Genomic DNA, 27,859 nt, shown 5'->3' with positions numbered 1-27,859 from the left:
AGAGACAAAAATCACAAGCATACCTTGAACACAGGCATCATTGTCTCTATCACGAAAATCCACCTCTGCTCATTTTCATACAGGACCACACATCTGTCAAAGCATGACCTCACCTGATTTCCCACACCCACCTGCAGCGGAAGCCAGAGAAGGCTTCACTGCCCCAGCTTTTCAAGAGGGAAACTGGGGCCCAGAGAAATGGCGGCTTGCCCAAGGATTTGCTGTTAAGACAGACTCCCGGTTCTATCTTCTTAGAAAGACAGGTTGCATCATCTCTCAGAGCCTTGTTTTTCTCATCCTTAGAGAATAAGAATGTCTCATTATAGTTACTGTCCGATGCTCTACTGAGTTGGTCCTGCTGACAGTGTCATCAGTATGGCCAACGAAGTCCTGTGGTCAGTGTGTGGGCTGCCTGTTGGCCATCTGCATGGGGCACAGGAGCATGTCTGAGACATTGGGGTGCCTTCATCTAGGAATGTCTTGAATCTGTTGGCCATTGGAGCTGGATTTCAGCAATTAGGAGATTATTATTTAGGTGGGAGGATGGTTGGGTAATTACAGGAGATGTGGGGGCAGGGGTGGGCATTAAGTACCCAGTTCTGATACCTGGCATGCTTCCAGTTTAAGAACAAAGTTAGTCTCTCAGAGATTTAGAGCAGTGTCTTGCTCATGGAGAGCCCTCTACCTGAAAGATGAATGAATGAATGGGCAGAGGCATGGACACCTGGAGAGCATCCTTAGGTCCCAACTTTCTTGACAGCTCTTTCCACAGGCCACGAGATCCTATCCATAGGCAAAAACACTCCCAGGATGTGGGCACAGGCCAATTGTGATCTAAATGGGACTAAAATCACCACCAGCCTTCCTTGAGTGCCTGCCAAGAACCTAGCCCAACCGTATTTGGTGCTGGGTGCACTTCAGGGTTTTTCTTCCCACTCGCAGAATCATGGAAACTCCCGGCAAGAAGGGACCTTCTGGGTCATCTGGTTCAGGCCTCTTGCCAGCCGCTGGGGGAATGAGTTCTGTTCGACAAACTGCATGGAGCCCCTCTCTGCATGAGGTTCTAGAGAGGAGGAAGGTTTGCAGACTTGCTTCCTGACTCAGTGAGCTTTCACTCAATCCTTCAACCTTATCTCTCGAGTGCCCATCCCACTGCACTCATCTCTAATTCTATCCTCCTCCCTAACTGTTCACATGCACCTTGTCTCTGACCCCCTCCCTCCGCTCCTAGGGCTAGCAACCATCAAGGGGGCAGGGAGCCCATCTCTCTCCTGCACTGCTGAGTCCCCAGGGTCTAGTACAGAACCCAACATATGCTGGATGCTCAATAAACACCTGCTGAATGAATGAATGAATGAATGAATGAACCTGGTGCGTGGGGTACAGGCAATGTTGGCTCACCTACCAGGCAAACCAATGTGTGTAGTTTAGCACACCAGCAAAGCAGGGGCACCAAAAAGGGAGAAAAAGATTTAAGGAATTTAAGCACTGAATATTATTCTTTTCTACATGGATGATGTATTTTTTTCATAATTGAAGAAAAATTTTAAAGGAAAAAAAATAAGCTGGCAAAAAATGACTGGTATATTACATCCTTCTATTTAAGTTACTTCACACAAATGAGCCCTATTAGAAGCGTGCTCTGATTTTATTTCTCAAGAAATGATCAAATGGCTCGTGCACATTCATTGTGAGATTACCAATAAGGCAATGTAGACATTGATTTCAAAACTTTTTGGTCTTCTTTCCACTCATACTTTTTGACATTATTTTTATTTTGGATGCTAACTGGGGGTGGAGTACCTCAAATAATTTTTGCTCACAGCTCACCCTAACCCTAATCCAAGGGCTCACAGTCGAGAGGATCTAGTTGAAGCTGCTAGGACATCTCCCACCAAGTGGTCCAAGGCCAGAGTTTTATCACTGCCCTCCTCCTGGAAAGGCCACACACCTGCCCATCCATCCATTCATTCAGTCGCTCACTCAAAAACATTTACTGAGCAACTGCTATGTGCCAGCCAAGCATTATTCTAAGACTGGGACATTGCCTTGAATATGACACAAATTCCCTTGCCTTTATGGGACTTACATTCTAGCCAGAGGAGACCAACAGTAAACAAGTGAAGAATGATATATTTCAGAGGCTGACAGTGTGTGGAGAAAAATAACACAGGGATGGGTTTGAGCAAAGCCTACAGGAAGGGAGGGAAAGAGCCATGTGGCTCTCTGGGAGAAGAGTATCCAAGGGAGAGAGAAGGGCAAGGCAGGACTGTGCCCAGCCAGTTCAAGGAACAGGAGAGAGGTCAGTGTGGCTGAAGGAGAGTCAGTAGAAAAGAGAGTGATAGGGTAACAGACCTGGGGAGAAACAAGTCAGACCACACAGGATCTATGGACCATGGAGAGGACTTTGGATTTTAGTCGAGTAAGGTGGGAGCCAGGAGGGGTTTTGAGCAGCAGAATGACATAATCGGACTGAGATTTAACAAGATCTCTCTGGCCGGCCCTGTGGCTATTTCTGTCCTTGAGCTGCGCAGGTTAGCATGGCTATATCCCATGCCAGGGCATCATATGCCAGGCTGCACTGTCCTTCTGCAATGACAGACATGTTCTATATCTGCACTGTCCGCTATGGTGACCACTAGCCACACGTGGCTATTGAGCCATTGAAATGTGGCTGGTGAGACTAAAGAAATGAATATTTAACTTTATCAGACTTTATTAAATTTATATTGGCATAGCCTCATGTGGCTAGTGCACTGGACCATGTAGAGAGGCCTTGTTCTCTGGAGTCCAAAGCCTAGTCTGAGAGGGAAGGATCCAGGGGCCTTGGGAGCCTCCTCCCTCTGCCAGACTTCAGAACTGCTAGGCTGGGAGGACCTGTAATGAGTCACACCACCTGGCATCTGGGTGGGGCCTAGGGACTGGCTGGGTCCAAGGCTTTATGACCAGATGAGCAAACAGTCTTCAAGAGGAGTGACTAACCGGGGAATCAGAGTGACGCTGGGCCCTGAACCCAAGTTTCCCAGTGTTCAAGTGGGTGGAGCATCCGGTGGGCTATCCATGGAACAATCACTGAGATTCTGTCTGTCTGAGGAGGAGACAGACAGAGTGGTTAAGAGCACCATTCCATGCCTCAGTTTTCCCACCTGTAAAATGGCAACAATAGTTCTCATCTGACAGGACCATCCTGAGGATTAGATGGCTACTATAAGCTTAGAAAAGAGGTCGGCAAACCTTATAATTTCCTTACTATTATCACCCAGTCTCTTGTCACAACTACTGCTCATCTCTGCCATTGTTGCAGGAAAGCAGCCATAATCCATAAACGAATGGCCATGATTGTGTTCTAATAAAGCTTTATTTATAAAAATAGGTGGCAGGCTGAATTTGGCCCTTGGGTTGTAGTGTGCAGACCCTTGGCTTAGAGCACATTGTGCCATACATTCGGTTATTTACTGATGAACTCAATGCACAGAAAGATTTTATATTTGCTGTGAGGGATCTTTTTTTTTTTTAAAGATTTTATTTATTTATTTGACAGAGATAGAGACAGCCAGAGAGAGAAAGGGAACACAAGCAGGGGGAGTGGGAGAGGAAGAAGCAGGCTCATAGCAGAGGAGCCTGATGTGCAACTAATGAAGCATCAAACTTTACATCGGAATCTGGGGATGTACTGTATGGTGATTAACATAATATAATAAAATAAAATTAAAAAAAAAAAAAAGAGGAGCCTGATGTGGGGCTCAATCCCACAATGCCGGGATCACACCCTGAGCCGAAGGCAGATGCTTAACCGCTGTGCCACCCAGGCGCCCCTGCTGTGAGGGATCTTACTATGGACCACACTACTACTCCTTACGTGGAGTGTTTATCTTCCTTGCCAAGACTTCTCCAAAAAAGATTTCCAACATTCCCGCAAGCAATAACAAAAACAGCTAGACTTTACTGACCATTTACCATGCACCATGATTAGGCCAAACCCCGTACATACTCATCTCCTGTGACCCTCACCATCACTTTACCGCATGGGTCCTTCTTGCGTGTTACCTTTATTTTGCAACATAGAAAGTTCGGAGAAGAACTCTGCCCAAGGTTGAGCCAAGGTCTGAACCCTGAGGGCAAAGGCTTCCGTGTGTCTTTTTCACTCCGACACCCCCAGCAATGAGCATGGTGCCTGGCACATCTGAAATAAACACCTGTCAAATGAACAGGCTCTAGAGTCACAACATTAATGTCCTTCCGTTTCAGTAGCTTGTCAGTAACTTCTCAGAGCCTCAGTTTCCAGAGGGAGTAAAATGGACAAATCACACTTCGCGAGTTGCCGTGAGTAATTAAAGAAACCTACCCAGGTGAGTCCAAAGTCAAACGCCTGACTGGGACCGACCAGATCCCCAGGAACTGGCTCCTGCCTGCCCGACCTTGTCCCCTCTCCTCCTGTAGGCTCCAGCCTGTGCCCTCCTCAAATACACCAACATCATGCCCACCTCCGCCCTTTGCTCTTGCTGGGCCCAGAAGTCCGTACCTCGGAGAGACCTCTCTGCCCACCTCAGCTAAGTAGGCCCTCCCCCTCTCTAGCTCATCACCCCTTCATTTCCTTCTCAGCAGTTATGGTTAGCTGTTAACTACCCTCTTTTCCTCTTTACCTGTTCAGTGAGCGTCTCCCCTGCTTGACCCGACGCTTCCTGAAAGCATGTCTCTGGCCTGTCTCTCTCACTACTCGGTTCCTCGCCTGGTACTGGGTCATGGTTGAGACAAGGTCAGTTCCCTTCCTCCTCCTCCTTCTCCTNATTGGGACCGACCAGATCCCCAGGAACTGGCTCCTGCCTGCCCGACCTCGTCCCCTCTCCTCCTGTAGGCTCCAGCCTGTGCCCTCCCCAAATACACCAACATCATGCCCACCTCCGCCCTGTGCTCTTGCTGGGCCCAGAAGTCCGTACCTCGGAGAGACCTCTCTGACCACCTCAGCTAAGTAGGCCCTCCCCCTCTCTAGCTCATCACCCCTTCATTTCCTTCTCAGCAGTTATGGTTAGCTGTTAACTACCCTCTTTTCCTCTTTACCTGTTCAGTGGGCGTTTCCCCTGCTTGACCCGACGCTTCCTGAAAGCATGTCTCTGGCCTGTCTCTCTCACTACTCGGTTCCTCGCCTGGTACTGGGTCATGGTTGAGACAAGGTCAGTTCCCTTCCTCCTCCTCCTTCTCCTCCTGCTGGTGGGAGGGGGAGCCCCACCGAAGGTCTGGGTGGTCCCACACGCAAACAAAGCTCCTTTAAAAAGCAACCAGATTGCAACAAAGCTTACAACACTGAAAAGTCATTTCCCCCTTTTATCCCTCTAAATTCTTCACTTCCTGAAAAAAAAAACAAAAACAAAAAAAGCCACCGAGGGCCTTTGGGCCTAATCTGGCCTGAGTTGCTGGGCAGAGCTCACTCAGCCTCTTCAGACAGAGGGGAAAAAACAACTCAAGTCAGATGGCCGGCTGGCTCACCAGAGAACCATCGTGGCCTTTCATGGCCTTTCATGGCCTGTGCAGTCTCTGGCTGTGTCCAGACCTGCAGAAGATCCCTCCCTCCTGGGACACCTTTAAGGGTGAGGAGTGACCCTAACAAATGGGGTTAGCAGGTAAGGGGAACAAAATAAACACTGTAGGGTCAATGGTAACTGGTCTTCCAGTTTAAGACAATGTGTCAGACTCAAACAACCCAAAGAGTTGTTAACTATATAACTAATAGCATAACCCCAGAAAGTAGAGGCATACGGTATATGAAATTACCAAGTCTTATAATATTAAGGCTAGAGAAGGCCCAAATAATAATAATATAATAATAATAGCAACAGTACCATTTGACCGTTCAGTGCGTGCCAGGTGTGTGGTACTAACTCTTCAACATGCTTATCTCATTAAATCCTCTCATGAACTGGGGGCGCCTGGGTGGCTCAGGCGGTTAAGCGGCCGAGTCTAGATTTTGGCTCAGGTCATGAGCTCAGTGTCCTGCTTTTGATCCCTTGCGTTGGGCTCCATGCTCAGTGGGGAGTCTGCTTGGGATCCTCTCCCTCTGCCCTTCCCCCCAGTGCTCCCTGGGCATGCAAGCTCTCTCCCTAAAATAAATCAATCAATCTTAAAAAAAAATCCTGGGGCGCCTGGGTGGCTCAGTCGTTAAGCATCTGCCTTCGGCTCAGGGTGTGATCCTGGTGTTCTAGGATCGAGCCCCACATCAGGCTCCTCCATTGGGAGCCTGTTTCTCCCTCTTCCACCCCCTGCTTGTGTTCCCTCTCTCACTGGCTGTCTCTCTCTCTCTCTCTGTCAAATAAATAAATAAAATCTTTAAAAAAAAAGAAAAAAAATCCTCTCAGTGACCCTAGCAGATAAGGGTATGATTATCCCCATTTCACAGAGAAGAAAACTGAAGGTCAGAGAGGTCACAGGACTTGCTTAAGGTCACACACCCGATAATGGGCCACGTTGGGATTTGTACCTGGGCCGGGCAGGCTTCATAAAAACTAATGCCAGGTGTCCTCTTTATTTAATCTTAAAAACAGAAGAAAAACAAAAAACAAACCAGGTCCCAGACCCCTGCACAGGAGTCTAAAGAGGCTGTTTAGTTTTATCCCTTTACCCTTCCAAGTGTTCCTGCTCCAAAGGCCCAGACTGAGTTCCACCCTGCGGAAAATGGGGTCAATCCGAATACAGTCACCGTTCCCCAGACTGGTGCCCCTTGAGGAGAGAGGAGAGGCAAGTGGCTTTGAAGCTATCTCATAAATTGCAATCCCATCCGGCCACGACATAATGACAATCAGCCCATCTTGGTTGAGGCACTTGGGTTCCCCCTATGAACAAAGGCGTAATGGTCACAGCAACACATGAGGGTTAAGAGTCCCTGAGTTTGGCCAATCCTCAAAAAGTGAAGCACAGAATGACCGTTGGATCTAGTGATTCCACTCCTCAGTATACATCCAAGAGAGCTGAAAACAGATGCTCAAACACTTGTACAGAAGCACTCACAGCAGCATTTTTCCTAACAGTCAAGTGACGGAAACAATCCAAATGTCCGTCAACGGGTGAATGGATATACAAACGGAGGTATAACCATACAACGGAATATTATTCAACCATAAAAAGGAATGAAGTTCTGACACAGGCTACAACATGGACAAGCCTTGAAAACACCATTTACGCTAAGTGAAGAAGTCAGTCACAAAAGGTCACACCACTGTATGAGCCCATTTATAAGCAATGCCCAGGATAAGTACATGCATAGAGACGGAATGCAGATTGGTGGCAGACAGGGGCTGGGCGGAGGGGGCAGCAGGGAGTGATAGCTTAATGGGCACGGGGCTCCCTTTGGGGGTGATGAAAATGTCTGGGAACTGGACAGAGGCAGTGGTTGCACGACACTGTGAATGTACTAAATGCCACTGAATTGTACACTTTCAAGTGGTTGATTTTGTTATGTGAATCATACCTCAATTTAAAAGTCACTGACTGCGTGCTAGTTGAAGATGATCTAGGATGAAGTTCTTACCCGACGGAATATGATAAATGTTTGGGAAAAGCCACCAAGAGTCATTCCATGCAGTAAACATAGAACATGCCAGGAACCATGGGCTGAGAGACCTGGGGCTGGGCAAATGCCTCCTGAGGGGCACCTGAGATAGGGCAGGGTCTTTGCCTCTTGGAGGAGGTGACATTCAAGCTGAGATCAGGTGGAGGAATAGTGACTGCAAGACCTAAGGAGGAGAACACTGCAAGGGACCAGGGGGTAGCTGGGGCCTGGCAGGGGAGGGAAAGCAGCAGGGGTCAGGAGAGGTAGCTAGGGACCGGCTCACAGACACATTCCTCTCTAAAGGCCCTGGGAGAAGGTGGTCTTCCAGCTTTTACTCCTGTCAGAACCTTCAGTTACAGTGGTGGAAACTGAGGCAAATTGCTCTCTGAACTTGGGTATGTTCCATTCCAAAATCCCTGCTCTTAAAAATGATATAACTCAAGAGAAGTAAGAATACAGCTCAACAGATGTTTGGACAGGGCGAGGCCAGTGGGTCATGTGGACACGGAGCAGGGACACAGAGTCCAGCCTGTGAGAGGGGAGGCAGTCAGGGAAGGCTTCCAGGAGGAAATGACACCAAGTTGAAAGAGGAGGAGTATGCCTTATAATGCAATAAGGTAATGAATGGCACCCATGGCAGAGGGAACTTCACAGGCTCTAGAAGCATCATAGGACCAAATCATGAAAGGCATCCACTCAATTAATATTTACTGAAGGCCTACTATGCACCAAGCATTGTACAAAGCATGGGGACATGATGGTGAGCCAAACAGGCCCAGCCCTTGTTCTCCTGGGGCTTATCATCTAGTAGGGAACAGAGACGTTAATAACAACAGTTAACACTTACATGGTGCTCTGGCAGCCAATCTCCAGGGTGGCTCCCAGTGATCCTCTCCCCTCAAACACCCTGACACTCATACCCTTACATGGGTCCTTTGTACACTGAACAGGGCTGATCCATGTGACCAATGAGATACTGCAGAAATAACAAGGTGTGATTTCCAAGAGCAGAAGATAAAAGACATTAAGGCTTCTTGCTTCTTCTTTGCTCTCTCCTGGATCACATGCTCCAGGGAAAGCCATGTCCACGAGGCGCTCAAGCAGCCTCTAGAAGGTCCATATGGAGAGGCTTCCTGCCAACAGCCAGGGTCAATTTCCTATCCCTATGAGCAAGTCATCTTTGGAAGGAATCCTCTGGCCCCAGACAAGCTTTCAGAGGACTGCATCCCTGGCCGACACCATGAGTCCGACCTCGTAATAGACTCTGAGCCAGAACCAGACAGGTTATCCCCAAATTCCCAACTTGCAGAAAATGTGAAATAAGAAGTGATTATCACTGTTCTAAGCCTCTAAATTTGGGGATAATTTGTTACACAGCATAGATAACTTAATATAAGTACTTACACCAAGGTTTTTTTTTGGTGTTAATTAACTCTCTTAATCCTTATACTGACCCCCTGACCCCCTGAAGTAGATACTATCATGACTTTCATTTAATACCTAAGGAAACAGAAGTATGAAGCACTTAAGTGCCTTGCCCAAAGACAAGACCAGGACATGGAAAATGAGGATTTGCATTGGGGAATCCAGAGTCCAGATTCTCAACCTCTACACCATGGCTGCCAGGGTGGCTTTGGATACACTTCATTCACCCATTCATTCATTCAACATATATTTGTCACCTACTATGTGCCAGATGCTGTTCTAGGTCTTAGGAGAAGAAGACAAAGTCCCTGCTTTTCATGGCACCCACATTCTAGAAGGAGAGACAGCTAATAGACAAGAAAACAATCAAACAAGATGTCTTCAGATGGTGGTAGGTGCTTTGAAGAAATAAGCAAGGAAACCAGTTAGGGGAAGAGAGATGGGGGCCTTCTTCAGACAAGGGGGCTCCAGAGGTCTGCCTCTCTGAGGTGACATTCGAGCAGAGATCTGACAGGAGGAGGAAGAAGCTGCCATAAGAAGATCAAAGAGATATGTAGTCCAGGCAAAGAGAATAGCTGGTGCAAAGGCCCCGAGGCAGTAACTGCATGTTGGAGGAATGGAAAGGCAGCAAGTGTAGCTGGAGCTGGACAGGTTAAGGGAGGGTCATAGGTAATGAGGATCTCGAAAGATGGCCTGGGATGAAATCACCAGGCCTTACCAGCCACATTAAAACCTGGAGTTTAGGGGCGCCTGGGTGGCACAGCAGTTAAGCGTCTGCCTTCTGCTCAGGGCGTGATCCTGGCGTTATGGGATCGAGCCCCACATCAGGCTCCTCCGCTATGAGCCTGCTTCTTCCTCTCCCACTCCCCCTGCTTGTGTTCCCTCTCTCGCTGGCTGTCTCTATCTCTGTCGAATAAATAAATAAAATCTTTAAAAAATAAAAAAATTTTTAAAAACCCTGGAGTTTAGCCTTAGCACAATTCTTTAACTTAAGAAGGGGAATGATATGATCTGTTTTATCATTTAGAAGGATGCATATTTCCCAATCTGTAAAGCAGAACCCCTTTGTCTCCTGCCCGCTCCAACTGTCCTCCCATGATGCCCATGCAGTGGGTCACCATTTACAAAGTACAACAAAGTTACAAACACAGTCCCTTCTGAGCCTCCCAGCCATGCTGGTGGATACAAGGTCATAAAGCATCATTTGTCTGAGGTACAGGAAGACCTTTGAGTCAGAGAGGCCAGTTATGATACTTCTAAAAAAGATGCTTAGAGAGTCTCCTTTAACACCCAGCAAAGATCCAAGATAGATGAATCTCACGCCCTCTGTAGGGAAACCAGGGCCAGCATCTTAATTGTGATGGACTATGCTAAAATAAGAGGAAGATAAATGGAAACCAACTAGAAAAATACTTGAATGGCTATCATTGAAAGGCTGAAGTTAAGCTGACGCCAGCACTATTAATAATGTGCTAGAAAATAATTAGCGTCAAAAGGAACCTGACTTCTGTTTTCTGATTCCTGAGCAAGTTTCCAGTGTTTGGATCTCTCTAGACGTCTTTCTTCTTTTTCTTCTTCTAGACGTAGAGAACAATCCAATCAGAGGGGCCCAATGCCCAAATCTACACTCATGGTTTACTAAATCCTTGTAACAAAACTTCTATTCTCAAATTGAAATAGAGGAAACACTGCTCATAAAACTCATAGCAGGGTCTTGTGTTTTGTTACGAGCAAATGTAAGATGGGAATGCTATAAGGAAGCCCCCCTAGGCCCTGGCAACTTTTCTATCTCCAACGGGTGGCAGTCGTACATGTTTATGTAAAAATTCACAGAGTTTACACGTCACTGTAAATTTTACTCAGTAAAAAAGGACAAAGATTATAACATTTGGCTGGCTACCATTTTTGGTGCCTTTCTATGTACCAGGAGCTGTACTAGGCACTTCACATATTTTTCTCTCAACTGATCCCACCAACATCCTCGTCCCATTTTACTGCTGAAGAATCCAAGGCTCAGAGAAGGCAAGCCACTTACCAAAGATCACACAGCAATAAACAGCCAAGGCAGAATTCGTTTCCAAGTCTGTCTAATTGTAAAGCCTGATATGTTTGGGAGGCAGGCAACCTCGTGGCAGAATGGTAGGGCTGGCGGGGCTCTCACACTCTTTTCAGCTAACAGTGAAGGGATCCCTAGAGCAGTAACGGGAAGGCACCACAGGGTCGGGACTCCCACTCTGATGCTTCTTTTGGGAGAGGGCATGCGCCCTCGGAATTGGGCGAGGATGGGTTGCAGGAGGGGGACCAGGAGTAAGAGAGACCCACTTTCCCCCAAAGCCAGAAGCTCCCGGCGCCGGCAGGTGGCGAGGGGCTGGGCCCGCGCCAAGCTCCCGGCAGCTCGCCCGCCGGCCGCCGGGAGCGCGGTCCCCACCGCCCTACCTGGGTGGATGAAGGGCTGCCTGCTGTGCCTGCCTGGCGGGAGCGCACTGCCACTGGACTCGCTCATGTCTGCGCCCCGCGCCCCCGACAGGCCGCCGGAGACCCGCTCCAGCTGCTGCCGCCGCCGCCAGCTCCCGGAGCCGAAATTCCAGGTTCCGGCGCGCACGTCACAGAGGCCGGGGCGGGGCGCGCCGCCAAGGCGGCCCTTTCCCCTCGCGCGCGCCGCCGCCGAACCCCGGGGGCCCAGGCGCGGGTTGGAAGTGCCAGCGGCGGGCGGTGGGAGTAGGGATCCGAGACGCGGCTGCGGAGCCCCAAGCCCCGGAAGGCTCCACCCAGCGGCCGAGATAAGGGGCGACCTCCCGGATGTCTTACTACATTTAAAAAGGGTTATTAATAAAAATGACAGGGACAAGTGTATCTAGTAAGTTACCATCTGGGTCCAAGAAGGGGGGAAAACAAGAGTATTTGCACATGTTTGTAAATGAGGTTGGGGAGCTGGGAGGCTCAGTGAGGTGCAGGGGAGGGTCTCACCATGTAATGAGTTTGTGTTATAAATTACACACCATATCCATGTTTCATCGCTAGACGTCTATCCATGGCCAGTGTCAAGCCAAATGAAAAGTAGTTGCCGAGTATAAATAAATGTAAAATGATGAAGTAAATGTAATTCTATGTGCATTTGTATGTAAGTAATTGCCAAATTAAATACATAAAAGAGGAAGTGTAGGTAAATCTGTGCAGGATTCCAGATGATTTGGGGCGCTGCTTGTGTTCCCTCTCTCGCTGTCTTTCTCTGTCAAGTAAATAAATAAAATCTTTAAAAAAAAAAAAAAGGATTCGGGATAATTTATATAGATGCTTCAAGGAGGTCCAGCCTAACTCTCCACTCCACAGGGGGGCTGCACACTGTGATTTCCTCCTAAACAAGGCAGTATGGGTAGGAGGGCAAGTAACTTTACCTGGATTATATTTGGCAAACACTTACTGTGGCAGACATTCAAAAGGTCAGCACCCACAGTGGTAAGTCACGTTGATGGTATATATGTACTCCTGGAATGATGTGATGAGAACCACACGACCTGTGGGGGTCTCTCTCCCCAAAACCTGTCACCCCAGTCCAATCATAAGAAAACATCGGACAAACCCCACACGTGAGACATTCTAACAGGAGACTTGGTTACTACTCTCCCAAATTGTCAAGCTTATCAAAAAACAGGGAGAGTCTGAGAAACTGTGAACAGCTAAGAGGAGCCTAAGGAGACATGGCCCCTGTAAGTGTAGCCAGGATGAGGAAGGGTAGGGATGTGGAACGAAAAGAAGGAGTACCTAAGCAAATCTGAATAAAGAATGGACTTTAGAGAATAAGAATGTGTCAATATTGGTTCATCTATTGTGAAAAATGGATCGTAGTGAGGTAAGATAGTAGTAATCAGAGAAACTGAGTCTGGAGTGAACGGAAACTATGTACTATTCTCTCTGTACCATTCTCTGTATGGAAACTCTCTGTACTCCCTGGGGTATTTTCTATAAATCTAAAACTGTTCCAAAATAGAAAATTTATTTATTTTTCTTAAGTAATTGCTTGGCTCATGATAAAGGCTATTTTTATTTTAGTTGAGGGTGGGGTCACTGGGTTTTCCTTTGGAACCTAGTTTCCTATTATTCCCTGAGTGAGCTGGGCCAGTGCTGCCTCAACCTCTCTGGGCCCCTGTTTTTTTCACCTGTAAAATGAGGATATATTACTAGGTCCTGGGCTGTAGTGTGAATACTCACCTGAAATGCCTGGTAGAGCATTTGGGGGAGTGGGGGGAATCCTAACCTGGATGCCAAGATCATACTTACACAAAAGAAAATCCAAAGAAAGATGTAAATGATTTTTTAAAAAGATTTTATTTATTTATTTGAGAAAGATTCAAATGAAAAAGTAAAACCATGGAAGTACTAAAAAAAGAAAACGGAAGTTTTTTTAAAAAAAATATCACCGAGGGGCGCCTGGGTGGCACAGTCGTTGGGCGTCTGCCTTTGGATCAGGGCGTGATCCCAGCGTTGTGGGATCGAGCCCCACATCAGGCTTCTCCGCTATGAGGGCGCTTCTTCCTCTCCCACTCCCCCTGCTTGTGTTCCCTCTCTCGCTGGCTGTCTCTATCTCGGTCAAATAAATAAATAAAATCTTTTAAAAAAAAAATATCACCGAGGATGCCTGGGTGGCTCAGTTGATTAACCACCCGCCTTCAGCTCAGGTCATGATCCCAGGGGCCTAGGACAGAGCCCTGCACTGGGCTCCTTGCTCAGAGGGGAGCCTGCTTCTCTCTCTGCCTGCCACTCCCCCTGCTTGTGGTTGCTCTCTCTCTCTCTCTGACAAATAAATAAATAAAATATTTTTTTAAAAATGTATCACTGAGGCGAAGGTCTTACTGAGTTTGACCCAAACCCAGAAGCCAAAGAAACATGATAAATCCAGGGCGCCTGGGTGGCACAGCGGTTAAGCGTCTGCCTTCGGCTCAGGGCGTGATCCCGGCGTTCTGGGATCGAGCCCCACATCAGGCTCCTCTGCTATGAGCCTGCTTCTTCCTCTCCCACTCCCCCTGCTTGTGTTCCCTCTCTCGCTGGCTGTCTCTCTCTCTGTCAAATACATAAATAAAATCTTAAAAAAAAAAAAAAGAAAAAAGAAACATGATAAATCCAACTACATAAAAATTTCAAATCTGCGCCACAAGCAATGACATTTGTACAAGGATAGTCTATGCAACGCCATTTATAATAGCAAAAGACTGGAAGCAGTCTAAATCTCTGTATGTAGGAGGCTGGTTAAATAAATTTTGACACCTACATCAAGCTATTATATAGCTCTCTATATAGACATATAGAAATTCTGCATCGAGAAGTATATAATTAAGTGACAAAAGCAAGATGCAGGAGAAGTGTAGTAAGTATGCTACCATTCGGGTACAAAAAAAAGGTATATGTCTGTAAATTCGTAGAATATCTGTAAACAAGAGTGGTTTTTTTTTTTTTTTTTTACTGCATAGACATTACCTATATGTACGTGTTCGTATTTTTAAAAATTACCTTTAAAGTTTGTGGAGTGTTGGCAAATGATAGCTATTTCTATCATGAGGCAGTGCCTCCCTCAGCCCCTCAGCCCCTTGCTTATCAGAGGCCACCGCCCAGTCCCCAGTCCCAGCCTGCAGATCCGGAAGGGGATGGCTGGAACCCAGTGGTGTAAAGGGGGTGGGGTGACCTTAGAGAAGATGCTCAGAATTCCAGGTGTGAATCTCCTTCCTGCTGGTCTCACCTGGCCCTCGTTTGGGTCTGCATCCTGGGCTAGGTGGGACCTTAGATTCTCTCCAAGGCAAGGGAATGAACCCAGGTTCCTGAAGGAGACTCCTTCCTCCCAGGAGAAGATTAATTTTACAGGAAAAGAAATGGCTCAGTCCGTTAAGCATCTGCCTTGGGTTCAGGTCATGATCCCAGGGGCTCCCAAGTCTGCTGCTCCCTCTCCCTGCACTTCCCCTGCCCCCTGCTTGTGCTCTCTCTTGCTCACTCTCAAAAAATAAATGAAATCTTAAAAAAGACAAAGGAAGAAATAGGGTAGTTCTTTGGGGAAAGATCATAAAAATCTCTTGTTGGAAAGAAGTAAAAGAGGAAGAAGGCTGCCAGCCGGAGAAGAATTGACAGAAGGATGCCGAGAAAGGTAGAAAACAGAACAAGAATGAAGTCCTTGATTCCCTTAATTGCTTTATTTCAAGGGAAGGCACATGTCTTGCCACAGCGCCCCCTAGCCCCTGTCTCAGTTTTAGCACTTTATTTTTGCTACTTGTTTTGTCCATTTTCCATACCAGAGTGTAGTGAGGCTCTGTGACGGCTCTTTTTTATTATTAGGGGAATAATAATAATAATAATAATAACAACAACAACAGTTACTGCTTATTGAAAAATTACTTTGTACCAACGCTTTATCATGCATTACTTCACTTGACCTTCATCATTCCTAAGAGGACAATGGGAACCTCTAAATCTCATTTTATGGAGAAAAGAGCCATTCTTTTCCCCGAGAGAGGCAAAGTGGAATCGCTCCTGTTTCCTCCTTCCCACCATCCCCCAGCAGATCACCTACCCCAAGCACCACTGCCTCCCCAAAGGCTTCCTGACTATCTCCCTGCCTTGTCCAAACATTGTCCACACAGCATTCAAGGCCAACTTCCCAAAAAAGGAAGTCGATCTTGTCATTTTCCTGCTTAAACAACCCCTCCTCCAATGGTTTCCCCTTGCCACTTGGAATACACACTCACCCTCTTTATGGTGTGTGAACCAGGCTTTGCAGGATCCCCCCAACCCCATCTCCTACCATCGCCACTGTGACTCCTTTCTGCCCCTTGAACACACCAAACATGTTCTTGCCTGTGGGCTTCGTGTTTGCTGTTTCTTTATCCTTGGAACCTGCATCTTACACTTGCCCGTGATTTTGTCTCCTTCTCCCTTCCCATGGCAAAAGATGGTCATGTCGTAGCTCCAAGTTTTCATAAACTCTGCAAGGACTGAGTAGAGGTCTGTGAGTTATAATTCCCAAATCCTGGGGGGGGGGAGGTCTGATATACTTGACTTAAATTAAGAGTAAATTCCTGGCCCTATCAACCGTGTTCTTCATGTAGGCTGTCTTGGTATAAACAGGGTTCCCTGTGTTAGGAATTAGTTGAACAGTTACATAGTCAGGGCCCAAGGTCCCTCAACAAGAAAATATGGAGTCAGGACGGCTAAAATAAAACAGCTCTAATATCCTGCTTTGCAGCTTAGACAGGAGGGCTCCAGCATTCTGCTTTGCAGCCTTTGCAGAAATGACTTCTGCAAAACATCTTAAAATAAGACAATTAACCACAAAGCATTTATTAATATCACGGGCAAGGGACAGTTAAGACATAAGCCCCCACATGTCAGCCAAAAAAGACCATCAGCATATTGACGTTAACCTAATAGGTAGACAGATATGTGACCAAAGCCCTGATTGGCACGACTCGGCACACCCTGATTGCTCAAGATAGTTCCATGAAAGAGCTCATAAAAACCCCTAAACCTAGAAACTCCGGGGGCAATCCTTTGGGGGACCCCTCCCTTTCTGGAGCTTTATACAATTAATAAACTTTGCTTTGCTGCCCACCACTCTTCGTCTGGTCTACTTCTTCATTATTTGAAGTGGGGTGACCAAGAACCGTGGGCACTAAAGGCAGAGAAATCCTACAACACCCATGCATCCTACTGACGTAGTTTTGGAATGTGGGTGAGGTCCACAGCCAACGACCAAGAAAGAATTCTTTTTTTTTTTTAAAGGATTTTATTTATTTATTTGACAGAGACAGCCAGCGAGGGAGGGAACACAAGCAGGGGGAGTGGGAGAGGAAGAAGCAGGCTCCCAGCGGAGGAGCCTGATGTGGGGGGCTCGATCACATCCTGAGCGGAAGGCAGACGCTTAACGACTGCACCACCTAGGCGCCTTGAGACTTGTTTGGTGCAAAAAAGGTGGTTTTCTTAAAGCAGGAGGCCAGGACTCATGGGTAGAAAGAGCTGCTGCACTGGGGTTGTGAGGAATGGCTAATTAGATACTTGGGAGTTGGGGGAGGTAAGTGAAAAGGGAGGTTTTCTAAAGGACTTTGATATGCTAAAGAAGATTCAAGGATACTGGAGTCTAGGCTTTTGCCAAGTTCAGGTTGTTTTTCCTTCTAACAAGGCACTAACATTAGGACAGTTGTTATGTCCTGGAGGAATGTTATACTTTGCCTAGCTCAGGTCCTTGTCAATGGGCTGCAGGTCCTAAAGAAATTTAATTTTGTTTACTTTCCCTTAGGCTTCTGTTTCCCACATCACTCGTGGGAGGGGGATGATAGGGCTCCAGGAAATTGAGTTATGGGTCTCTGGAAGTTAGGCTGTTGATGAGAAAGCTTTCTCCTTGTAAATCACTAAGACGGGGCTCCTGGGTGGCTCAGTTGATTAAATGGCTGCCTTTGGTTTGGGTTATGATCTCGCGGTCCAGGGTTATGATCTCGGGGTCCAGGGTTATGATCTCAGGGTCTAGGGATGAAGCCCCACATAGGGCTTTCTGCTCGGTGGGGAGTCTGCTTCTCCCTCCACCCCTCCCTCCTCTCCCCTCTCCACTCTCCCCTCGCCCGGTCGTGCTCTCTCATTCTCAAATAAATAAATAAATAAATACATAAAAATCTTTTAAAAAAATCATTAAGACGTTGGTAAACTGATGGAGACTCACGTCTCGCAGGACTCTGATCCTCTGACTGTTACCAGCTCACCATTTGTTTTTTCCTTCTCTTAGTTTTAGGGCAGCGGGAGTGCCTTAGGAATGTCACACATAGCCCACCTGGGTTTTGGGGTGTCAGCTCGTGCTTTGTCCTCCGCTTTGCCTTCTGCTCCCTCATCACTACTGCCTTGGAAACATACTCCTGCCCCCCACCCGTTGTCACTCCACAAGTTGCCTAAAGCAGAAATGCTTTGTAAATTGTAAATCTCCAAGTAAATGTTTATATAGTAGCTTGGCTGTGTGAGACTCATATAACTATGGGGCTGCAAACTCGGACAAAGAAGAGAGAATTTTACTTACTAATAGATGCATGCAAATAAAGCGTATCCGTTTAGTTCGTCTATGGAAAAAGAGTTAGCCAATGTCTTTGCTACTTTGAATTTTCATGGATAATTTGACATTGCTGTTGGTTTGTTTGCCTTTTTATTCATTTGGTTGGGATTTTTAACTCATTTTTTAACATTGTATAGGCTGATTGGCTTGTATTTGACGGCAGTGAGATAACCCAGTGGTATTTTCTTAAGGGATAATGGGAATTTACTGGAAGGACAGGGGACAATATGCTGCCGAGCCTAAGAACGAAATGGGAACAGTCACACCAAGAGGTTGGCAGTAGTTATTTCTAGGTGATGACTGTAGAAGTCTTTTTTCTTTTCTTATTGCTTTTCTGCATTTGCCAGCTCCTCTACAAAATTGCATTCATAATCGAGAAATGAAAATTATTTTTTAAAATAATATATTATAGGGCATCTGTTCTTTATCCCTATGTTTTCTTTTGGGTCAAACTCTTTTTTTTTTTTTTAAAGATTTTATTTATTTATTCGACAGAGACAGCCAGCGAGAGAGGGAACACAAGCAGGGGGAGTGGGAGAGGAAGAAGCAGGCTCCTAGTGGAGGAACCTGATGTGGGGCTCGATCCCATAATGCTGGGATCGCCCTGAGCCGAAGGCAGACGCTTAACCGCTGTGCCACCCAGGCGCCCCTCTTTTGGGTCAAACTCTTAATAGAAAAACACAAAGATGCTGAACATATAATTTTTATCATTGTTACAACTGGTGGTAATAATGTAGGTCAACTGGTTTGACTGTGTGGTCACAGACAAACCATTTCACCATGGAGTCCTAGGATTTCACATTTGCAAAATAAATGGATTAGAGCAGTGGTTCTTAACCTGGGGTGATACCCATCCCCCCCAAGGGGCACATTGGAAATGTGGGGAGGCAGTTTAGCAGTTACCAGGGACAGGGGTTGCTACTGACTTAATTCAAAGGTGAAAGCCAGATTGCTCCCTAGCAATGAGCTGATGGGTCCCATCCCACGCAATAAACATCCTGTTTCCTAGAACACAAACCGCTCAAGATTCAAGCAAACATGCAAGCAGACTAAAACCCATTCTGATGATCTGAGCCAAGAACCAGACTCTATCTGACAAACACCCAGTATTTCCCTATGATTTGAACCTGTATTGAATTTTCCAGGAACACCGCTACCGAGGACATTGAGGAGAGTATGTATCATCTAGCCTCTATTTCGGTCAAGAGTTATTCACTATTTCAGAGAATCAAAACCGCTCAGGGTACCTGGGTCATCACTGATGTGGGAAACAAAGGCAAAAGGAAATGCAGATAAAATTAAATGTCCTTATAACCTGCAGCCTACTGACAAATACTTGAGGCAGGCAGAGTATAATGCTCCTCCAGGAAGCTCCCACTGTCTTTTTTAAATAAAGATTTTAGTTAGTTATTTGAGAAACAGAGATAGAACGAACAGTGGGGAAAGGCAGAGGGAGAGAGAGAGAAGCACACTCCCTGCTGAGCAGGGAACCCACCATGGGGCTCAATCCCAGTACCCAGAGATCATGACCTGAGCTGAACAGATGTGTAACCGACTGAGCCATCCAGGATCCCCACGCTCCCAACCGTCTTAATGTTCACGCCTTGTTAGAGGGGAAAACAACCTTAGATTGATAATAACAAGGCCTCCAGTATCTTGTGAGTCTTCTTTAGCATATGAAAATCCTTTTGGAACTTCCCTTAATTTTACTTTCCCAACCCCAGAGTATATAATCAGTAGCTCCTCACAATTCTGGGACAGCAGCTCTTTCTGCCCCTGGGTCCTGTCCCTGTGCTTTAATAAAATCACCTTTTTGCACCAAAGACATCTCGAGAATTCATCTGCGGCTGTTGGCTCTGGACCTCACCCATATTCTAAAAAAACTGCGTCAATCACAGGGCGCCTGGGTGGCTCGGTAGGTTAATCATCTGCTTTCAGCTCAGGTCATGATCTTAGGGTCCTGGGATGGAGTCCCACATGGGGCGTCCTGCTCAGTGGGGAGTCTGCTTCTCCCTCTCCCTCTGCCACTCCCCCTGCTTGGTCTCATTCTCTCCCTCACTCCCTCTCTGGCTCAAAAAAAACAAACAAACAAACAAAAAAAAACCTGCGTCAATCACTACTACAACTCTGCATCACTCTGCTTTTGCAGCTGAAGCCTTTGAGATATCTCTTCTAGAAGACATCCACCAGTTCATGTCTATTATTGTCTTATAAATACTTGTGTTTTATCTTTCCTCTTAGACTTGGGTCAGGATACTGCTTGGTTTTCCACTTAAGTTGTGCAGATGGATTAATAGCACGTGCAGGGAACACTTTGCCTGCAGAAAGCCATGTGGCTCACTTCCTTGCTTCTCCTTCATTTAAGCAGACTCACATGTCCCTTGTTCACTGGCCTTCTTCCAGACCACCTGCTTAACACTGCCCACCCCTGTTGGCCTATGCTCCCCAGCCCTCTGACCCTTGACTTAAATCAAGAGTAAATTCTTGGGGGCACGCCTGGGTGGCTCAGTCGGTTAAGCATCCTACTCTTGATTTTGGCTCAGGTCACGATATCAGGGTCATGAGATCGAGCCCCACATCGGGGTCCTCGCTGAGCATGGAGCCTGCTTAAGATTCTCTTCCCTCTGGGTGCCTGGGTGGCTCAGTCAATTAAGGGTCTGCCTTAGGCTCAGGTCATGATCCGGAGTCCTGGGATAGAGCCCTTCAGCAGGGGTGGGGGTGGGGGGGGTCCCTGCTCAGCGGGGAGTCTGCTTCTCCCTCTCCCTCTGCTTCTCCCCCTACTTGTACATGCACACGTTTCTCTCTCTCAAATGGATAAATGAAATCTTTAAATAAAAAAAAAAGATTCTTGGGGTGCCTGGGTGGCTCAGCCGTTAAGTGTCTGCCTTTGGCTCAGGTCATGATCCCAGGGTCCTGGGATCCGCCCCATGTGGGCTCTCTGCTCAGAGGGAAGCCTGCTTCTCCCTCTTCCACTCCCCCTGCTTGTGTTCCCTCTCTCACTGTCTCTCTCTCTCTCTCTCTGTCAAATAAATAAATAAATACATACATAAAATCTTAAAATTAAAAAAAAAAAAAAGATTCCCTCTACCTCTCTCTCTGCCTGCCTCCTGCCCCCACCACCACCCTCTCTCTCTCTCTCTTTCTCAAAAAAAAAGTAAATTCTGGCCTCGTCAACCATGTTCTTCATGTAGGTTTTTGTCCTGGTACAAACAGGCCTCCTTGTGCATCCCACTGCTTTTTCTCTTCATCCTCCCACCCCCCACAACAGTCATTCCACAGGCTGTCTACAACAGTCTATCCCAGCTTCATATGACTTTTTCTCATGGCAGTCATTACCTTCTAAGAAAATATACAACCGACTGTTTTCCAATTATTGTGTGTCTCCCTCACCAAAAGGACAGTCCCACAAGGCAGGGATCCTGGTGTGTGCGTGGTCTCTGATAGAGTCCACATGTCTGGACGGTCCAGCTCACAGGAGGAACTCAGTGACTCCAGCTGCTTGCATAAGTTGGGTTTCTGAAGTTCATTTGAGGTTTATAAAGGAGGGTCCAGACTCTAGTCAGCTCCTGATGAAATTTTCTCTGGAAATGTGAAAAATAACAGGGTGAGGGAGGGGGAATCTCTTTTCCTTTCTGGTATAAATTGCTCCATGATTTTTATTTTATTTTTTTTTTTAAAGATTTTATTTATTTATTCGACAGAGATAGAGACAGCCAGTGAGAGAGGGAACACAAGCAGGGGGAGTGGGAGAGGAAGAAGCAGGCTCATATCGGAGGAGCCTGATGTGGGGCTCGATCCCATAACGCCAGGATCACGCCCTGAGCCGAAGGCAGATGCTTAACCGCTGTGCCACCCAGGCTCCCCGCTCCATGATTTTTAAATACTTCCTCGTTTGTGGTCATGAAAAGTAATTTTAAGGCAAATTACAAGGTGATTCAGAAAAGGTCCAACACCTCTGAGGTTAAGAGAGCCTGAGCCCTCTTCTAGTTTTCCAGCAAAGGAATCTTAGCAAAGGTTCCGTCCCTGCTAGAGAGAGCTCAGCTGCTATTTTAAAGACCTAAGTGTTTGCCGTCCTGCTTCCACGCACATCCACACTGGCNCATGATTTTTAAATACTTCCTCATTTGTGGTCATGAAAAGTAATTTTAAGGCAAATTACAAGGTGATTCAGAAAAGGTCCAACACCTCTGAGGTTAAGAGAGCCTGAGCCCTCTTCTAGTTTTCCAGCAAAGGAATCTTAGCAAAGGTTCCGTCCCTGCTAGAGAGAGCTCAGCTGCTATTTTAAAGACCTAAGTGTTTGCCGTCCTGCTTCCACGCACATCCACACTGGCCTGACCCTTCCCAGGGCCAAGGGAAGGCCCCTCCCCGGGGACCAATGGCCCATCTGGAACACACTTCCTTCCTGCCTCCCAGTCCCCACTTGGACTGCAGCCTTAAACCACTCCCTCGCCTTCCCACAAAGCACAGACCATCCCCCCTCACCCTGGGATGATTCAGTTTTAATCCCCTCCTGCCAGAAGCTGAATTCTAACAAAGGTGGAGAGTATTCCCCCTGGGGCTGCTCACAAGCCTAAAAACCAGCTGTTAGAGCTGACTGGGGCCCCTTCAGTGACAGGGGAGAAAAAACCGCCCTCTCAGCTTATTTTGCACACACCACCAAGTTGTGGAGCACAGGACAATTGCAACATAAAATTTTTATTATAAACCCCTAGGTCCATCTGTGCCTCTGTGTGTCAAGTTGCAAAGCCTTCTTTCTCCTGANGGCCTTCCCACAAAGCACAGACCATCCCCCCTCCCCCTGGGATGATTCAGTTTTAATCCCCTCCTGCCGGAAGCTGAATTCTAACAAAGGTGGAGAGTATTCCCCCTGGGGCTGCTCACAAGCCTAAAAACCAGCTACTGGGGCCCCTTCAGTGACAGGGGAGAAAAAACCGCCCTCTCAGCTTATTTTGCACACACCACCAAATTGTGGAGCACAGGACAATTGCAACATTAAATTTTTATTATAAACCCCTAGGTCCATCTGTGCCTCTGTGTGTCAAGTTGCAAAGCCTTCTTTCTCCTGAAAGACTGTTTTATTCTGCTACAGTATCTTTTTTCATGTTGAATGTCCTATNAAAGGCTGTTTTATTCTGCTACAGTATCTTTTTTCATGTTGAATGTCCTATTCGCAGAGGGAGAGGTGGCTAAGAGCATGGGCTGTGGAGCCAGACAGCCTGGGTTCAACAAGTATTTCTGCCACTCACTAGCTGTGTGATCTGAGGCAAGTTGCTAAACCTCTCTGTGCTCTGTTTTCTCATCTATCAAGTGATTCTAACAGCAGTATCTACCGCCAACACAGGGCTGGGACTAGAGTAAGGCAGGCAGGGGGTCTGGGGGCAACATTTAAGGAGACACCCAGGGTTGCAAGTACAGGGTTCACCTGAGAGTATCTCCCTCCTCCCTCCTCCCTGCTTCCCCCAACCCTCCTCCCAGCATAGCTCTTAAGAACTGTTGGAATGACGTAAGGAGGTCATTTCTACACAGCACTTAGAATACTGCCTGGTCCAGAGTAAGTGGTAAATAAATGTTTTGTTACATACACTAAAGTTGTTTCATTGAATATTTGTGTTAGTAAATGGTAATTTTTTTTTCCTTTTTATGTAATTTTGCCTGGTGTTGGCCATGTTAAAAAAAAACAAAAAAAACAAAAAACAACGGGTGACCCCGAGGTTATTCCCAAAGTGCATAGGAGAAATGTTATTGTTTTGGGGCGCCTGGGTGGCACAGCGGTTAAGCGTCTGCCTTCGGCTCAGGGCGTGATCCCGGCGTTATGGGATCGAGCCCCACATCAGGCTCCTCGACTATGAGCCTGCTTCTTCCTCTCCCACTCCNTTCTTCTTTTTATGTAATTTTGCCTGGTGTTGGCCATGTTAAAAAAAAAAAAAACCACGGGTGACCCCGAGGTTATTCCCAAAGTGCATAGGAAATGTTATTGTTTTGTATACTTCATAGCCCAGCACGCCAGGAGACCCACGACGTCAGATTGTCCTGTTGTTGGTGGTACTAAGTTTGTTTGCCTTGTTGAGATGGGGAGTTTGGGAATTTTACTTCCTTGGTTAAGTTTGTTCTTAGGTATTTTATTCTTTCTGGTGCACTTGTAAATGGAATCGTGTTCTTAATTCCTGGAGTTTGGGAATTTTTCAAGCCCCAGGTTTGGGCCGTTTTGACTTGCTAACGTTGCTGTTCTGTAACCAAACCAACGGGAGTTCGCTCCTTGGTGAGTCACAGAAACTGCACCAGGTGAGTCGAGGCAAAGAGAAAAGTTTTATTTGCAGTAAGTGAAGAGATCACAGGGAATGGCTTCCAAAGCTGTGACTCTCCAAGAGAGGGCGAACGGGTACCTTGGGTTTAGGATTAGGACGAATATTTAGATAGGGAAGCCTTGTCATTGGACGCAGAGGTGGGCATAAGACCGCGCATGCGCCTTTAGGAAACACGCCTGTATAGACGTCTGTATAGACGTCGTATGTTATGTAAAGAGGCTTGTGCTCCTCCTGGGGCGGAGATTTTAGTCTCCTAATGAGGTAAAGGTAATGGGGGGGTCTCTCCCTGGGTCACTTCACGGTCCAACTGTGCAGGCATGTAGGCAGTTTGGCTCCAAGTGTCTGGGTGGTCTGGCCAGTCCGAGGTCCTCTCAGGGCACTCGCCCTCCCCTGAGGGGTGGTTTCGGGTTTCCTTGGCCTGAGCTAAGAGGTAAACCGGAATGAAGAGTTTAAGGAAAAATGCAAGCAAAAGACTAGCGAGTACAAGCAGATGGACCCTAAAAGTCGGGTCTTGGGATGTAGCTGGTGACAGCTTCGTTCCTTGGTGGGTTAATAGGTAGAGAGGACACCCAGTGGAGTTGTCACACAGAGGAAACTTTGTTTGTAGTAAATAAGGACTTCCTGGGGAATAACTTGCAAAGCCGTAATCCCCAGGTGGGGGTGAGTGGGTTTCTTTTACTTAGGTTTAGGATGAATGTTCAGAAAGGAGAGTCTTGTCATGCATGTAAGGGCAGGCAAAAGGTGGCGTAGGCGTCCTTAGAAAACATGCCTATACGTGTGTCCTATGCTGTGTTCGTAAAACCTGTATTCCTCCTTCGATCGAGGTGTTCTTTGTTTTTTGGGGTTTTTTTTTTAGATTTTTTTCTTTTATTGGAGAGAGAAAGCGTGTGTGAGCATAAGCGAGGGGGAGGGGCAGAGGACGAGAGAGAAGCAGACTCCCCGCTGAGCAGGGACCCTGACTTGGGGCTCAGTCCCGGGATGCTGGGATCATGACCTGAGCCGGCGGCAGACGCTAAACTGACTGAGCCTCCCAGGCGCCCCATCGGTGGAGAGTTTAACATTATAATGAGGCAGACGTCATTGTGGGACGGTCCATGGTCCATCTGCACAGGTGTGAGTCCGTGGTGGAGCTCAAACCGGTCTAGGCTGGTCAAACTCTCCTTGCTGTTTGCCTCTACAAGATAAGGTTAATGTTTCGTCCAGAAGAAGTGGGCTCAGTGGGGGTCCTCCTAGTGACAGTTTTAACATCATTAACCCCATGGGGCACGGTTTCAATCCTGCAAAAACAACTGGAGATTGTGCGTTAAACGGTCAATCTTTACTTCTGAAACAGCACTGGGAGTTTTACCATTGACTGACTCTGTCTGATAAGGTCAGGTTTCTTTCCTGGCCTCAGAGAGACTGTTAGGTTTTGCATTCCCTTTGTTCCCTTAAAATCCTTAACCACTGAGGTTTTTGCATTTCCTCATTCTAACACCTCCTAGGAAGTTTTGCAAGAAGTGTGCCAGGCCAAGTAATGCCAGTAAGGCATAGATCACAGAAAGTAGCTGAGGGTCCAAAATGACTTCTGCTGCGTCAGGAAAGCTACGTCTCATCTTGCTTTTTCTGGGGATTCCTTAACTCTTCCTGCTTTTGGTTATATCTGTAAATTATATTCCTTTTGTTAACATGTATAATTCTTCTTTAGGGTCCTTTCTCAGGGTCAGGATTTGGGCCAATCACCTCTTTGCAATTTCAAAAAAAAGTCAAATACCAGAGTGATTTGTGATCATCAGCAAGAAGCAAACAGTATCTGCGCATTAGAGAAAGGCAAGCCCCTGGTTAAAGAAGAGACACAGGTCAATGACACCAGTGGGATAAACCACCTCATCTGATACAACCTCACCTGTTAACTGAATCTATTCAGGAGAAGTAGAGGCAAATCCAAACTGTGGGACGGTCCTGAGAGGAAACTGGCTGGGATGTTTCAAAAATGCCAATGTCTTAAAAAAAAAAAAAAAAGATGGGACAAATTAAAATGAGAGGAAAAGGAGGTTAAAGAAGAATAAAGAGGCATGAAGCTAAATGCCATTCATGACCCCGTGGGCCTCTCTTCAGGGTTGCTTGAGTATCCTCCCAACATGGCGACTGTCTTCTCCCAGAGCTGGTGATGAGAGAGAGAGAGAGAGAGAGAGAGAGAGCATGAGGCAGAAGTGGCAACATCTTTTATGACTTAGCCTTGGAGGTCATATCCTGTCATTCCCACAATAGCCTACTGGTTACACGGATCTGTACTATTGGGTGTGGGAAGAGAATATACCGGGGTGCAAATACCATGGAATGAAGATCACTGACGGCCATCTTGCAGTCTGGCCACCACCAACACCTAACTCACAGGGCTGTCGTGGGAATGAAATGCATTAAAACACGGAAAGGACTCCAGATCAATGCTCCGCATACAGTAAGAGCTTATAAATGTTAGCTTTTGGTATTATTGGCCCACAGGGTAGGTCTTTCCTTTTCTTCAACTCCATATCACTGTCACAACTTTTAAGGCAATCTTTCAGTCTTCAACCTAGGAGGTCCCTCAGAATCACCTGTGGGATTTTCAGTTTAATATTGCTTTTTAAAACAATTTTAATATTTCTGTATATATATGTATGTATACATATATATATATATATATAATTAGGGGGAGAGAGGGAGAGAGAGTATATATATAATTAGAGAGGGGGAGAGAGGGAGAGAGAGTATCCCAAGCAGGCTTCACGCCCAGCTCCAAGCCCAACACAGGGCTCCATCTCACGACCCTGAGATCATGACCTGAGCCAAAATTTAGGGTTAGATGCTTAACCGACTGAGCCACCCAGGCCTCCCAAAACAATTTTAAATGGTTTATAAATTTATGAAAACAATAAGGCTTGTTCAACTTCACAGAAATATGTATAACATATGCTTGTTCCTGATGATGCAGAAACAGGAAGAAAAAAGTATCACCCTTCTTCGTACTCTATCCTGTTTCCCTCCCTAGGAGTAACCACTATTAAGTTAATGTTCTTCTGACATAATGTGTTTATACTAGTGTTAAATAATTGGGATTCTACTGTATATATGGGTGAGTGGTTTAGAAATTGGCTGAACAGTTTATCTTGGGAAACATGCATGTTATGTCAATGCATTTAGATGACAGTCTCCAGTCCCACCCCACTCTCCAAGGACTGACCACTGAGAGATTCTTTTCTAGGGGGTAGGGGCATGTTCTCATAATTTGCAATTTCTTTCTTTTTTAAAAAATATTTTATTTATTTGATAGTGTGAGAGAGAGTGTGCGGGCTCGAGTGGGGGAAGGGACAGAGGGAGAGGGAGGAAGAAGCAGACTCCCCACTGAGCAGGGAGCCCAATGTGGGGCTCGATCCCAGGACCCTGGCACATGACCTAAGCCAAAGGCAGACACTTAACCAACTGAGCCACCCAAGTGCCCCAATAATTTGCGATTTTGTGTAGAATGGAATAATGGAGTCATGACAAAGTTTGATC

The 27,859-nt window shown here is 46.6% G+C and overlaps 1 protein-coding gene across 2 annotated transcripts in view; it reads right to left on the bottom strand.

Moving 5' to 3' along the window:
- The window catches only part of TMC7 (transmembrane channel like 7), a 50,180-nt gene extending 38,469 nt beyond the window's left edge, over nucleotides 1-11,711 (bottom strand). Inside the window, exon 1 of one of the 2 annotated variants that reach the window (XM_019800989.2) lies at nucleotides 11,402-11,711. In XM_019800989.2, the coding sequence (XP_019656548.2) occupies nucleotides 11,402-11,468 (67 nt within the window). In that variant the 5' untranslated portion in view covers nucleotides 11,469-11,711. The remainder of the gene's footprint in view (nucleotides 1-11,401) is intronic. The other variant, XM_011226504.3, reaches the window with a different exon arrangement.
- Between the last annotated feature and the right edge of the window lie 16,148 nt (nucleotides 11,712-27,859).

This window comes from Ailuropoda melanoleuca, chromosome 10 (assembly GCF_002007445.2).
Source record: "Ailuropoda melanoleuca isolate Jingjing chromosome 10, ASM200744v2, whole genome shotgun sequence".
Classification (NCBI taxonomy): Eukaryota; Metazoa; Chordata; class Mammalia; order Carnivora; family Ursidae; genus Ailuropoda; species Ailuropoda melanoleuca.
Note: the sequence above shows the minus strand (reverse complement) of the source record. Positions and strands in the feature narration are given on the sequence as shown.